Source organism: Phoxinus phoxinus (genome assembly GCF_949152265.1).
Source record: "Phoxinus phoxinus genome assembly, chromosome: 4".
In the NCBI taxonomy this organism is placed as follows: domain Eukaryota; kingdom Metazoa; phylum Chordata; class Actinopteri; order Cypriniformes; family Leuciscidae; genus Phoxinus; species Phoxinus phoxinus.
This window is the reverse complement of record NC_136879.1, coordinates 27,714,992-27,730,936: the sequence shown is the minus strand read 5'-3', so window position 1 is coordinate 27,730,936 and position 15,945 is coordinate 27,714,992. Positions and strand designations below refer to the sequence as shown.

Sequence of the window (15,945 nt, the reverse complement as noted above, 5' to 3'; positions counted from 1 at the left end):
ATATATATATATATATATATATATATATATATATATATATATATATATATATATATATATATATATATTATCACATTGTCATAACAGTTCAAAAAAATCTTACTGTTCCTAGAAATCCTTTAAGATACATTTTTGGGAGTAAAAATGTCCATTGACAGACAGTTCTCCAAATTGAATAGTGAATCTCATGAAATGGGTCCGTGTCTCCACGGCATGATCGTTCGGCTGAACAACAGTAGGTGGCACTCGGGCACTTTATTACTCAAGCGATGCGACATGCGATTTTGCAGAAGGAAAGCCAGGCGCGTGAATATGACGTCAATAAAGTTTACATGTGCGGCATGACAGAAAATGGCTGCAGCAGATGAACAGCAGCAAGCTCACAGACCTGGAGCTTATAAGCAGAAAAACAAACAGCACAAGCATGGAAAACACCGAACTAAAGGCGAGATCGGGCGAGAGAATAAGGGTATGTTCTGATGGGTTTATTCACAAATATATATGCGCGAACCGTCACGTGGGTAATCAATGCCTGTCTGAACACGTGTTTAAAGGTCCGAGCAGTATCAGTGAGACTAATGAAAAAATGTATGCCTGTGTGAATACAGGTAGCAGACAAATATATATGCATGTATGCATGTATGTCTGTATGTCTGTCTGCTACCTGTATTCACACACACACACACACACACACACACACACACACACACACACACACACATAGCCTGAACGCACCAAAGCCCCTCTAAAACCAGTCTGACCAAGCTGAGAGACTAACAGCAAACCATCTTAGTCTGGTTCTCATTGATACTATTCTTACTTCTAATGTGTGGATCTGTTCTTTTTTTATATAATCATTATGCAGTGTATTTGCACATTAATGCTTGGTGTAAGACCGTAAACTTGACCCCGTGCATCAATCAAATTAGGTAGAGTTGCTGTCATGGCTCTCACCAAGAAACAGAGAAGAGTGATAAGGAAACTGGACCGCAGAAACAAAGCCAACCAGCTGCGTCGCAACAAAAAAGACTCGGTAAAGTGACATTATTAGACTTCTACTTGGTTTACAGATTGGCCATTAGTTTAAGAACTAAACTCCTTTGGGTTGTTGATGATGATAGGTGCTGACAGAGAAAAGGAAGCTGGGTAGCAGGGATGGACCCCCTCATCTGGTGGCAGTCATAGCCCTTCACGCACGAGTGGATCCTGGAGCAGTTACCAAAATATTGAGAGGTGAAGGACTTGATGGCGTGGTGCACGAGGATCAAGGAGTCACTGGGGCTAAGAATAGTTTTGGTCTCGTTCTACCCCGCTTTAAACAGAGATTCACTTTCTACACACCAGACACAGGTAACACTTTTAGCAAAGGAACAAATGATGGTTTAAGCACAATTTAATTTAATTTCTAACATCTGACAGTATACAGTGGTCACAAAAAATATTTATACTACCTTTTAAATGTTTGGGGTTGGTAAGATAAAGAAAAAAAAATTTAATTGTGCATTTAATTGATAAAAAATACAGTAAGAATGCAGTAATAATACAGTAATTTGAATGTATTTTAAAATATAATTGTATTCCTGTTATGGTAAAGCTGAATTTTCAGCGTCATTACTTTTTTGTACTGATGTTTTTGTGATACATTTTTTTTGTGACTCTTTCACGAGTATAAAAGAACAGTATTCATTTGAAAAAATAGTAATATATTGCAACATTATAAATGTTTTTACTATAACATTTGATTAATGTAATGCATCCCAGTTTAATAAAATCCTGAATACTGACCCCAAACTTTTAAATATTAGTGTCCATTTAAGCCATGCTCTCAAATATTTTAATTTAATTGCATTCGATAAGACATTGAGCCAAGTGAAAAAATTATGCTAATTAAATTTGAATTGTAATTTTTCAGTTGCTTTTAATCAGCTTCTTTAATTTTTAGTGCATGTACTAAGTCACTATCCTGTTTTTGTAAAATGTTTTACCTGAAAAGTATGCTAGCGTTTATGGGATGCACAATATAAAGATTATACTATATATTGGCTCTAAATCAGCTGATATTGGAATTTTTATTTTATTTATTTTATTAATACTTAACAGTATCAGTCGATATTGTATACCTAATTGTGCATGCTAATATTTTTAGATTACTGTTGTTGTCATCTAATGGTAATAACAAAAAAATTAATAACATTGTTAAATGTGATCTTTTAGCAAATTTCAAAATGAATATCTATTTTTCCTACTGTCTTTTTAAATGTTGTAATGTTTGATAGTAATGACCTAATGTTTTAGGCAAAGTAGTATAGACTTTTATTATTATTATTAAATATCTTTTGGATAAGCCCCACATTGGTTTGATGGCAATTTGAACTATTTCTATTGGTTTAAGCCCTTTTTTGTCTTAAAGAGCTGTATAAGGGGCTGAAAAAAACCCGTATTTTGTCTCCCATCAGCTGATATGCATTCACTCCTGGATGTGGCGAAGATTGCAGACAGTTTGGTGTTTGTGTTAGAGTCGACTGAAGGTTGGGACAGCTATGGAGACTACTGCCTGTCCAGCCTCTTTGCCCAGGGGTTACCAAGTCATGGTGAGAACAATCAATTATACAGTTTACCAGTCATACTGCACAAATATTTGATACGGAAATCATAATCAATTCTTCTTCCTCTTTGCCCTTGCAGCACTGGTGTGTCAGGGAGTGGCTGATCTAGCGGTGAAGAAACGCACTGAGTCTCGAAGGGCTCTCTCTCGTTTGGTAGAGTCTCGTTTCCCAGAATCGCGTCTCTTCTCTGCGGACAGCGAGCAGGATGCCACGCTATTGCTGAGGCACCTGTCGGCACAGAAACAGAGACGGCTGGGTTTCCGCTCTCGCCGCTCATACCTGCTGGCTCAGAGAGCCACATATATACCAAACTCCAGCCAGACTGGGACAGGGGGCCCAGTCACAGGGTTAGGAACCCTCTGTGTGTCAGGATATATTCGAGGCTGTCCTCTACAAGTCAACAGGCTGGTGCATATCACAGGTCATGGAGACTTCCAGCTCAGCCAGATCGATGCTCCTGTAGACCCTCTACCCATAGTGACAGCAGCCCCTCGCACAGCGAAGCCAGGACGAGACGTAGATATGACGGTTAGGAGACTACGTTACTATTCACTTTTAAAGATTTATTCATTTTTTTGTTGGAATGGTGGATTTATAGTGCAATTTGTAATTACTTAATTCCAAGTTCAACACCGAATCCTAACTAGGAGCAACAAGGATTAAAAGCAGTTGTTCTCAACTTTTTTGACTCCAAGGCCCCCTATTGTCCAAAACAATATTAGAAGCCCCCTCCTCAATTAATTTGAAGATTAAATGATGCCCATAATATTAATGGTCCTCTTAATTCATGGAATAATAATGTTCCCCTGAAGGGATTATGGTTACACTTTAAAATAAGGTCTCATTTGGAATGCATTGACTATCAGTAACACTGAGCAAATACATTTATTTTGTTCATCTTTGTAGTTAATAAAAAAAAAAAAATTGCATCGTTAGTTCATCAGCTGAGGTCCGTTAAATATTAAAATATACAACTTTTCAATTTAATAATGTAGTACTTTTGAATTAATAAACTTTAAAATGCTTAAAGTATTTTTCATTGTTAGTTCATGTTAACAAATGGAACCTTATTGTTAGATTGGTCACGCTTTAGATTAGGGTCCAATGCTCTCTATTAACTATGACTTTTGCCTCAATAAACCCCTAATTACTACTTATCAATAGTTAGTAAGCTAGTTAAGTTTAGGTAGGATTAAGGGTTATAGAATATGGTCAAGCATAATAAGGCATTAATATGTGCTTTGTAAGTACTGATAATCAGCCAATATCCTAATATGCGTGCTGATAAGCGACTAGTTAATAGTGAGAATTGAACCCTAAACTAAAGTGTTACCATTATTACTGATTTGAAGGATTAATATTCAGGATTTTTTGAAATGCTTTATTTGCAATTTCTACCTGATTAAATATTTTAGAGCTTGGCATTAGTAGTGTATTAATTATAAAAATGCCTCTGGTATTTTAAGATTGTATCAATTTACATTTCTTGTCCAGGTCTAGAAATCACACTTTTGAAAGGAATTACAAATTTTAAGTTTAACATTTTGTGGGCTATGGCCCCATGGTTGAGAACCACTGAATACAATCCCACAGTGGACCACTTGTTGTTCTTACAACTGTTTTAAAACCCAATTGTGTTCTCATTGGCTATTATTTGGCATAATCTTTTCACTTTCATTTTGGATGGACTAATTAATTGATGCTGGAGAGTTGTCACACCTGATTTCTTTATTATTTGTGATATTTTGCAATTTGAAGATGTCTTTGTCTCTGTATGTCCTTTAGGATGGTGGGGATGGAGATATGAATGGGGACGTTCGGGTGTTGATGAAAGCCGACCCTGAGAAGAGAGAGAGCCTGCAGGCGGAGGCAGAGGTGGATCCCATGGATGGGGAGCAGACGTGGCCCACAGAAGCAGAGCTGGAGGAGGCAGAAGGTACTGTATTACCATGAGCTCTTGAGCCATGTTAGCACGAGTGTGTCCACGGACTATGCAAATGAGCAACAATGTAATGTGGCTGCTGTCAAGTGTTGGCTAGACAAAGAAGTTATTAGTGAGCGGTTTCGTTATTCTATATAATTCGTTACATTTTATATAGCGCTTTTTCTGAGACCTCAAAGCGCTTTACATCCACCACCAATGTGCAGCATCCACTTGGATGATGCGACGGCAGCCATATTGCGCCAGAACGCCCACCACACACCAGCTTACTGGTGGAGAGGAGACCGTGATGAAGCCAATCAGTATATGGGGATGATTAGGAGGCCATGGCCATTTGGCCAGGATGCCGGGGTTACACCCCTACTCTTTTTTGGGGATTTTTAATGACCACAGAGAGTCAGGACCTCGGTTTAAAGTCTCATCCAAAGGACGGCGCTGTTTTGGCAGTATAGTGTCCCCGTCACTATACTGGGGTGTTAGGACCCACACAGACCGCAGGGTGAGCGCCCCCTGCTGGCCTCACTAACACCTCTACCAGCAGCAACCTGGTAGTCTCCCATCCAGGTACTAACCAGGCTCAGTCCTGCTTAGCTTCAGTGGGCAACCGGTCTTGGGTTAAAGGGTGATATGGCTGCTGGCCTATATGATTTTCTAGATTGATTCATGGCATGCTTTTATAACTTCTTGTTCATCATCTTGTTAATGATTTGAGCCATTGTGCACTGCTGCAACTCCCATACAAACTCTTCCTTTTCCAGAATATTTGTATTTAGCTCAAAAAAATTGATTGTCAAAACAGAATGAGATCTTTTGTTTGTGGCGATACATTAATGATCAGAGTTTTCAAAGTTATAGTTAAAGTGTGTGTATATATATATATATATATATATACACACACAAGTTATAGTGATTGATATGCATTTATTTTTGTTCAGATGGCATACAGAACAGGAGAGTGATGAAGGTACCAAAGGGGACGTCTGACTATCAGGCCATATGGATCAATGATGATGCCGAGGAGGAAGAGGATGATGATGATGTTGACAGCTGTGATGATGATGAAGATGGGATGATGGATGATGAAATGGATGGTGATAATGAATCTCAGGTGAGTTTTTATTATTTTGACACGAGCTGTCACGAGTTTTTGATGAAGCATTTCCTTTAGAGGAAAATCAAACTACAGCCTCCTCTGCCATAACCAAATACCTACAAAGCTATTAAATATAGCCCACCAAAATAAATCACACAGGTACTGTGAACGAGCATGAGTATAAATTAAGGATTTTACAGATGTCCTATTTTTTCCCCCGCCCTGAGATGTATGACACAGGTTAATTGCATAAATCACACGGAGAACCTAATGTACATGTCAAATATAATTTTCTTTCATACATGTTTTCAGTGTCTTGTATTGGCTCCGTTCACAGTCAATGCAGATCCATCTCTGCAAGCATTGTGAGTTTGGGATGAGTACATTTGAAAACGCAACGTGCGCCTCCCGTAATGAGAATATAAATAAATCTGCAAGTTTTAAGGTCTACTTGCAGCCAAAATAAAAGCTCTGTTGTTTAACGTTTTAAAGCAAATAAATCGACACAGTCATGAATATTAATATTTAAAGTTTATCGTTGTTTGGTAAAATCAAAAGTATTATTATTAATAAATATTGTAATAGTAATATAATAATATTAATAAAATACAATTTAATAAATAAAATATTTTGACTTTTATAGTTATAATGGGGGCGATGGAGTAAGCATATTTAAGCCTTTTTTTTATGTTCTTAGATGATCACATTCCTAATTTCTAGTTTTTTTTTAATAAATATATATACAATTGCACCTCAAACCCTAGGAAGCAAACATGGTTTGTTTTTGTATATCTGTTGTTATGGCAACCTGCGAGGTGGCAACAGAACTTGGCAAAAGTGCGTTAAACCCAAGTACATCTGACTGCCCGATAATGATTGAAGGTCTAAATAAAGTCAGAAGGATGAGATGGAGGGTGGGCACGGCGCGGGCGGAACACTGCATACGTGACTGTGCTGTGTGGCGGAGAGGCACTGTTTGTTTTCTCAACGTCTGCTGCTTGGCCTTAGTGCCAGGCATCTCGACGCAACAATAGTGTTTGGAGAGGGTGTCCCGAGAGAAGCCTTCTGTCTTCCTGCTCTTTAGACAGAACTTCCTGTCGAGACTTGTGGGGGGGGGCAGCCATTTATTTATACCAGCTGGGCTTGAAAGAACAAGGGGAAGCTTGACACGTATGGAAGCTCTGGTCCATTTATTTTCTTTAATCATAATTAGCATGTGTTTGATGTCTTGGGGCGCACCAAAGGAGACTTTTCAATGCGAGATGTTAACAATAGGGAAGTGGTACTACAGATGATTACGGAGATTATTTTTATTACTGCACCTGCGATTGTTCTACAGGTTGACCCCACAGGGGGGTGAATGCACCCCAGCGGTATGTCTTGTCTTTTTCCCTATCTCAGCAACTATGCTGTCTGTTTAGTGGACTTCAAAGAAATGGCCTGTTTTGTTTGGGTTTGCAAGACTTTGTGTATGTATGTCTGGAGAAATGTTTTTACATTTTACATGCTTCTCTTCCTCTCTAAGGATGCTGGATCTGAATGCGCATCTGAAGGAGATGATGACGATGTGGAAGAAGAAGAAGAAGAGGAGGAGATCAGTTCCTCCGGACACACCGGAGGCGATCAGAAGTATGACAAAGAAATTGACGAGGCTGAGGAGGGAGAGGGGCTGAGGAGGTACAGAGAGGCGCGTGCCAATGAGATGTTCCCCGATGAAGTCGACACTCCCCTAGATGTCCCAGCCAAGACACGGTAAGAACCACAACAGTTCCAACTATGTATCTGTCAATGTTAGATTTTAAAGGCATAGTTCACCTAAAAATTTAAATCTTTATCTAATTTTACTCGCCATGTTGTTCCAACCTATTAAAATAGTCTGTTACCGATAAACTGATAATTATTTTTATGTAATGGCCATTATTAAAATTCAGTAGATGTAAATGTCAAAATAAAACACTAAATTGTAAAATCCATCCTTTTGAATGCTACAATTGAATTTAGGCATCACAAAATTATAATATATAGTATGGAAATATGGGTATTAAATGGGATTACATTTAACAGTGTTAAGTGTTATAGTAAGTGTTAAGGTAATATAAATGTTGCAAACAGTTAAAATAAGCATGGTTGATATGATAAAAAAACAACAACTCTAATATAGGCTAATAACCGATATGGTACCGATATATTGAATTGTACATGAATGTATATATATATTAGGGGTGGAGCCGAACCCGAATACGGTATTCGGAAAGGCACAAATAACGTGTTTTTTACAAATACTTATTTCGAACAAATACTTTTAAAAATATTTGTATTCAGGAACAAGAAAACCTTTATATCAAAAAGCTGTGTTTCCTCATGAGACCGCAGTGCGTGCCCGGATGAGTGAGAGAGTGATGGACACAGGCTGCTCCTCCACACAGCAACAGAGAGCGAAAAAACACTTAACTCCATCACTATTTTTGTTGAATAGATGTTTGTACCTTAACTGGGTTCCTGAGGCAGTTTATAACTTTCGAGAAGTGGAGTTTGATCGGGAGATTATTCCATTACGCTGCATTATTGACGTCTGCAGTCGGGTGCTCTCATGTTCGCTCTGTTTAGCGCGGTAATTTAGACAATATGCTCTTGACAGAGTAACGTTAACGTTCAGTTAAAAAGTTTAAAAATGCTTGTGTAGTTGTGTCGAATTGTATGGACGTGTGGGAGTTATATGGTACGTTAAAGTTACTCTGTCTTTTGCAGACAGCAAGATGTAGGCTGTAGGCTTCATAATGTTCATAATGGTATTTTATTAGTTGTTGGTTTAATCATGGATGAGGTAATGGCTATTATGTTATTTTCTTTTCAATGACGTTACTTGTTTCATTGCTGGATTTATGGAAAAACATCAACCAATATTGCATATCCATAATTATTATAATGGATATAATTAAAGAATACTTACACTATAACGTAAATTAGAAGTGTAACGCAATTTTTTTTTTTACGATTACAATTTTTACGCCTATTTTGAATTTTACTCGAATACAAATACAAATACAAATACTTTTCCCCCCTCAACAAATACAAATACAGATACAAATATCGGCTGCTTTGCACACCCCTAATATATATATATATATACATGTATATGTGTGTGAATTATATATGATTTATATATGATGTATATGAATTGGCTGTTTTACCAGTAGTTGACTGTGCTGTCAAACTCCAAAAAAGACAAAAAGCACCATAAAGGTCTTTTAAATATAGCTTATATTGCAGTTTAAAAGAAAAAATAAATCTTACTGAAGCCAGACTTGTGAACAGTAATGTACACAAGGTTTCTACCCAGCTTACTGGTCTGTTCTGCATGTTCAGGTTCCAGAGGTACAGAGGTCTGAAGAGTTTCCGTTCCTCCCCATGGGACCCCCTGGAGAACTTGCCCCCCAACTACTCTCGCATCTACCAATTCCAGAATTTTGAGCGCATGCGTCGCCGAATATTAGCAGATGCTGCTAGCGATGAGGAAGGAGCGATGGTTTGTATGGGGGAGGGTGTGTGGGCAAGAGAGTTCTCACAAAATCTTGGTTTCACGGTTTACCTAAGGAATTTGTTTGGAAATGTCCCTCTTTTATTCCTGCAGGTAGGCTGGTATGTGACTCTTCATATTGTGGACGTCCCTCCCTCAGTAATGGAGAGCTTTCTGACCGGAAAACCATTAGTGATGGTGTCCCTGCTACCACATGAACAGAAGGTACTTAACGCTTCTTACTTAAACGGTACTTAAAACATTTTAAGTGATAAACAAAATTCCCAATGGGTCAAATGTTCAGTTTTGAAATACAGTGCTACTGCTCAGTTTACATGCGCTTTCACAAATAATTATAGTCCATATTGAAATGGCCATCTCTTTGCAGATGTCAGTGATGCAAATGTTGGTGCGGCAGCACCCGAGCAACACAGAACCCATCAAGTCTAAAGAAGAGCTGGTGTTTCAGTGCGGTTTCAGGCGCTTCAGAGCTTCAGCCATCTTTTCACAGCACACTTCAGGTAATAACAGCCTATAGAGACCATCATGTTTTTCAGAGGACTTATTTTATTGCTGGGGCTTTCAAACATTTTGATGCCACGGACTCCTTAATAGGATGTTCCCTTTGCGAGGGACCCCTTTCATAACTAATAAAATTAAAATACACACAGAAATGTTGAAAATGTGTACAATATTATCTGGAAAATATTTACATGGCTGTATCCTTTTTTCTACCCATCATTTGTGTACTGTGTTTATTATTAGTGTTATGAAGATCAAATATAAAATAGTGCTAACACTTTAGTTTAGGGTCAAATTCTCATAACTAACTAATTGCTTATTAGCATGCATATTACTATGATATTGGCTGTTTATTAGTACTTCTAAAGCACATATTAATGCCTTATTCTGCTTGACCATATTTCATAACCCTACCCAATACCTAAACTTAACAACTACCTTACTAACTATTAATAAAGCCGTAATTAGGAGTTTGAGGCAAAAGGAATAGTTGATTATTTAATAATTGGAGTTTAAAGGGGTCATGACATGAGAAACCAAATTTGCCTTGATCTTTTGGTATATAAGAGGTCTTTGTACCATTAAAACGTCCTGCAAGTTTCATAGCTTAAGACGTCCTCCCCATTATAAACGAATCATTTATTTAATCAAGCTCTAAATACAGCTCGTTCTGGATCCATGGTAAGAAGTGACGTCACGGTACGAAGTGACGTACCAGCGTTTGCATATGACCGCCTCCCGCACAAGACAACTACGCTTTAAGCGCAAGACAACTACGCTCATTTCGTATCATCGTCGCGCCCGCGCGCCGCTCGCCTCACAAGTGTTCAGTCGACGGACAGCGAGTGGGTCTGTGTACAGGGAAGTTACGATGCCGCAGATGTGCTGTTCCTGGCTGTGGACAAACAACATCTGTGAATACGCTGCGAAAGATCCAGTCGTCAGGGAAAAATGGATGCACTTTATTTTTTGCGGACGTCTCAGTCACGGCAGTGTTAGTTTAAGCGTGTGTTCTATACATTTGAAGGATGACTGTTTTGAGAACAGACTGTTTTGAGCTTTGCCAGAAAACTGTTGCTCAAAGATAAGTCCGTGCCGACTATTCTTGGCTCAACATCGACGACGCAAACTGTAAGTAATGTATTTAAAACTTTAAACTACTTTTTAAATACGCTGAAAGATCCAGTCGTCAGGGAAAAATGGATGCACTTTATTTTTTGCGGACGTCCCAGTCACGGCAGTGTTCTATACATTTGAAGGATGACTGTTTTGAGGAAAAAATCCCAATATGATGCTTGGCTTTGCCAGAAAACTGTTGCTCAAAGATAAGTCCGTGCCGAATATTCTGGGCTCAACAACGACGACGCAAACTTACTTTTTACCATGGCTAATATAAACACATTTGTATAAGAGAATCTTGAAAATATGTCGCCTTTCTAGTATGCCTACATAGAAAATTAAAAATGTTGCCTTTATCAATGCTGCATCTTCTAAGATGCCTGTCTGTGCATGCATTTTTGTCCGTGGTACACCCTATCATTTCATTGGAATTAGTTAAATAATGTTAAACTGTTAGCAAATTAAGCTATAGGAAAATTATGTAACAATAATCCGTTTTCAAGTGTCTCGGGTTAATTTTTTTTTATTAATTCAAAATAGTTTCACTTTCCATGTGGACACGGGCTGATCCAGTCTTCGTTGTTGTGGTGATCGTTCATTTTCCTCTGATTCCGGCTCAAACATAATAAGGTTTTTTTATCATTGCAAGAGCCATCGCTTCGCATGCATCACCCGCTATTAAACAGTTGCGCCGAATCCGCACAGGTTCTGGCAGGGGGCGTTAATAATTGATGCATTGGCACTGACGTTAGCCAATCATAACAGTGGGCGTTAACACTGAACTCTTAAAGGGGAAACACCCCCAAAACAGACTGTTTGAATCAGAGGATGAGAAACAGGGTGGGAAAAGGTCATAAATCACTACATTTTAAAAGTTTTTTGTAAAAAAAACTATAGTAATACTATATTTGCACCTAAGGGAACATAATAATAATAAAAAAAAAAAACCATGTCATGACCCCTTTAATCTAAAGTGTGACCAAAACAGTTTCTATCATTAATCTCATGAACATGGACTAATCTTTGAAAAACAGAATAAAACAGTAATGTAATTTTTATTTATTTAATTATATCTTTTTCATTTTTTTGTTTATAAATAAATATTATTATAATTTGATTTGCATTTTTTTTTTTTTTTTTTTTACTTTTCTCTGAACGTCATTAGTCTCTGGGTCTCTGCACCCCAGTTTGAAAACCCTGCTTTACAGGAATGCCAAGTCTAGCACTATGGGGGATTTGTATCTGAAAAAAATTACAGGTCATTTGGGTCAATGATCCCTTGAAACAAAGCCTTTTTGTCTGTCCACGTGATGAATTTGACAGGGTTAAATCTGTTTTTCTATGTCCTCAGCTGATAAACACAAGTTGGAGCGGTTCCTGCGTCCTGATGCTCCTACAGTGATGTCTGTCTATGCCCCCATCACCTTCCCCACAGCGGGTGTCCTGGTCTTCAAACAGAGAGACAATGGTGGGGAGAATCAGACACAACATTTGATTCAAAAAGAGAACTGCCCTCACCAGAACAGCATGTGGTTAAGCTTTTTTGTTTTGCCTTTACCACAGGTATGCAGGACCTGGTGGCCACAGGTACTCTTTTGAGCTGCGATCCTCGGCGTGTGGTTTTGAAGAGAATCGTGCTGAGTGGACACCCTTTCAAAATTAACCGGCGCTCTGCTGTGGTCCGTTACATGTTCTTCAACAGAGGTGAGAACGGAGGCGTTAGTCATTTCCTCTGTTTACCTTCAGATGTGTGTGTGGTGTTAAATAACTCATTCTGTTGAGTCCAACATTAAAGCATTTCTTTTTTTGCAGATGATATTCTGTGGTTTAAGCCAGTAGAACTACGTACAAAATGGGGACGAAGAGGACACATCAAGGAAGCTTTAGGTATGAAAAAAACAACTCGGCTGTGGAGAGACACTTTTAGGACTGGTTTCACAGACAGGGCTTAGATTAAGCCAGGATTTGGCCTTAGTTCAATTAGACATTTAAGTAGCTTTTATAAAACGTGCCTTAGGGGGAAAAAAGCATTACTGGTGTGCATCTTGAGACAAAAACAATGACACTGACATATCTTCATGTCACTGAAGTTGCTTTCAGTTAAAACGGCTCAATATGCATTTTAGTCTGGGATTACCTTAAGACTTGTCTGTGAAACCAGGGGATAATGGACTTAATATTTACTAGCATTTTAAACTTGACAATACAATCATGGTCAAAAGATTATTTTCCGACCAATTAGATCACACAATATATTTTTTTTTTTTTTTTTTTTTTTTTTTTTTTTTATTGAAAGGAGTAGAACAACATACAGTAAAACCATGAAAGTTACATTTTCCTTCCTTCTGTTTTTACTATACCAACCCCCCTCACCCCCGGAACATCCCTTCCCTGGGCGGCTTAAGTACAATATACTAACATAGCATCTGTTTACAAAGGCAAAATATAACAATTATGTCATTACACCTTTTCAAGGCATGTACCCATGCATACCGAAACATACGTACCAATGATAAAAGTATCATTATTACAGCATAAAGGCATATATAAAAGAGAGAAGGAGAGAGAGAGAAAAAAAAAAAAAAAAGGAAAACCAATCACTCCCTTCTTCTCCCCCTTGCCATCCTGCGAGACAGACTGAAGTCAAAGCAGCAAATAAAACATCACAAAAAGGGTGTATAGAGAAAGCGATACATGCGATAAGCGATAAGTTAACAACTGGGTAATTCTTTCAAATTTTTAAAATATGACAAAATAGGTTCCCATTTAGAATAAAATCTGTCCACAGATCCCTTTAATGTAAATTTTATTTTTTCTAATTTTAAAAAGAACATCACATCTTCTAGCCAGACTGTTGCAGAAGGAGGGGTAGGGGATTTCCAACTTAACAAAATTCTTCTGCGGGCCAATAGAGAAGTATAAGCAATAATGTCCCTCTGGGTTACAGTTAAGGTAGTGGTTACAGTGTCACTGGGAGCTCCAAAAATAGCTATTGAAGAGCAAGGCCGCAGTGTCACCCCAAGGGCTTCACTGATAGTTTTAAAAAACAATGCCCAGTAATTATTTAGAGAAGAGCAAGACCAAAATGTATGTGTCAGACTGGCTGGGGAGAAAGAGCATCTATCACAGGCTGCATCTAACCCGGGATATATTCTCGCTAACCATTCCTTGCTCAAGTGAACCCTGTGAAGCACTTTAAATTGTATAAGCCCTAACCTAACGGAGGATGATGATGAGTGGACCTTTTTGAGCGCCTCCCTCCAAAAAGCCTCAGACAACTGTATGCCCAGCTCATCTTCCCATCTGGATTTAATTTTATCCAGATTGTACCCTTTTAAAGACATGAGCTTGGAATATAATATGGAAATCAATCCTTTATTATTAAAATGAAGAGTAAGATTACACAATATTTTTTAATGATAATTTTTTACTATTATTAAGAATAATATTTTCAACAAAATAAACTTACAATAATAACAATATTATCATCATTAGTAATGGTATTTGTATTAAATAAAATCATTTAATAATGAATGAATATTTTAAATATGAAGCATTTCATTAAACTTAATATTAATAATGATAATTAAACAACACTAATAATCATAATGATTATTAGTGTCTAATAAAGTGTTTAATAAAGTCTAATGATTCTTAGTTATATTCATCAAAACCAGTAATAAAACTGATTTAAAAAATGTCTCAGTTCTGAATATTTACACAAAAGTAATGCGTTTTTTTCGTAAATAATATTGGTAGAAATAATATTTATAGATTAATACTTTACCGGGCTGAAAATATACATGGGAATGATTGTAACAAAATGGCTAACAAAACTGCATTAAATATTAGCTGGTCTAGTTTTTAATTGGGGAGACAATGAGGGAAAAAGTACATTCTTAAAAAATGGGGGTTTGGAATGTTGGGTACTCTTTTTATGACACTTCTATTTGTGCTTTTGCAGGTACTCACGGCCACATGAAGTGTGTGTTTGACAGTCAGATGCCCTCGCAGGACTCAGTGCTGATGAATCTGTATAAGAGGGTGTATCCCCGCTGGACCTACGACCCTTATGTCCCCGCCCCTCTGCCCTGGGTCAAGAGAGAGGAGTCACCGGCGTTCTGTGACATTGACATGGACTAGAGGCAGGAAGTTGTGAACTGAAAGCAATGGAAGCAAAACACGACACCAACTGCTTGTGTCACAGCTACTCAGATATTGATTCACTGTACTTTAATTGACCATTAAATGTCTATATATCATTTCTGTGCTTATTTGAGTGTTCTTCAAGCATTTCCCATAGTTTAATTTGGGCTGAAGTCCCTCAGTGTCCACTAGATGGCAAACATGTATTAAAGTAAAAATGGTTTCTTTCCACTGAGTAAGAGTTTGACATTCCTTTTTGAGTCTGGGATGTTTTTAACCAATGTCAGTACAGACATAATGGCGTTGGTTATTTACAGCCTCAGGTTGACAAATTAACCCATGAAATAATTCCTCAAACACAAAATATTTATTAACTAGTAAAATGCATCCTTAGCAGTGTTGTGGAGGAGCATAGAGAAAAAAAAAGTGAACTGAACTAAATTCCTGTCAAAACCCAAAGGGAGAGTGTCTTGTGTTTTTATGAGGGAGGCAGTGGCGCAAACCCGCATCTAAACTCTCATTGTAAATCCTGTCATTGCAATCTTTTATTTCTCATCATTTAGCTCAAACCAAACCTCACGCTGGAATATTATCTCCCTCAAGTATGTCAACAACAACAACTGCAGCCCTTACTGTCCTCTGGCTGCCATCGTTCAGAATCGCTGGCAACGGTGAGGGATGATTATCGCTGGTGAACGAATGCATAGCGACTATAATTTATGCTGCCATATGCAGATGACGGTGAGGTTCTATGGGCCTTTATGGCGCAGATGGAGTGTGTATGTGTGCCGTCTGCACTGTTATTCTCCTTCATTCCTACAGACTCTTCCACCACTCCCTCTCCCTGGTGGTTCCCTGACCTGAAGCCCCCTTTTCACCACCATCTACACTCTCTCACACAGGGAGCGTGACCCTCCGTTGTTTTCTCGCCGGATCCCCAAATGTTTTACAGTTCTTTCTTTCTCTCTATCCCTCGCTCTCTCTCTCTCTCTCTCTACCC

General features: G+C 38.1%; 1 protein-coding gene across 1 annotated transcript; it reads left to right on the top strand.

Moving 5' to 3' along the window:
• The first annotated feature begins 215 nt into the window (after positions 1 to 215).
• Positions 216 to 15,061, top strand: tsr1 (TSR1 ribosome maturation factor). The gene is made up of 15 exons (XM_079609827.1): positions 216 to 469; positions 930 to 1,033; positions 1,122 to 1,350; positions 2,457 to 2,591; positions 2,686 to 3,134; positions 4,392 to 4,542; positions 5,484 to 5,656; positions 7,167 to 7,393; positions 9,008 to 9,167; positions 9,273 to 9,383; positions 9,547 to 9,679; positions 12,151 to 12,267; positions 12,363 to 12,503; positions 12,612 to 12,686; positions 14,764 to 15,061. Exons 1-15 carry the CDS (start codon positions 352 to 354, stop codon positions 14,940 to 14,942), a joined length of 2,502 nt encoding a protein of 833 aa, XP_079465953.1. The 5' UTR covers positions 216 to 351; the 3' UTR covers positions 14,943 to 15,061.
• Positions 15,062 to 15,945: the final 884 nt, after the last annotated feature.

What these genes read in the sequence shown, in the direction of transcription:
- tsr1 (XM_079609827.1), top strand. Translation starts at nt 352, where the DNA reads ATGGCTGCAGCAGATGAACAGCAGCAAGCTCACAGACCTGGAGCTTAT. An exon ending in CCAGGGGTTACCAAGTCATG is followed by an intron (nt 2,592 to 2,685) that starts GTGAGAACAATC and finishes TTGCCCTTGCAG; the next exon opens with CACTGGTGTGTCAGGGAGTG. An exon ending in GATGTCCCAGCCAAGACACG is followed by an intron (nt 7,394 to 9,007) that starts GTAAGAACCACA and finishes CTGCATGTTCAG; the next exon opens with GTTCCAGAGGTACAGAGGTC.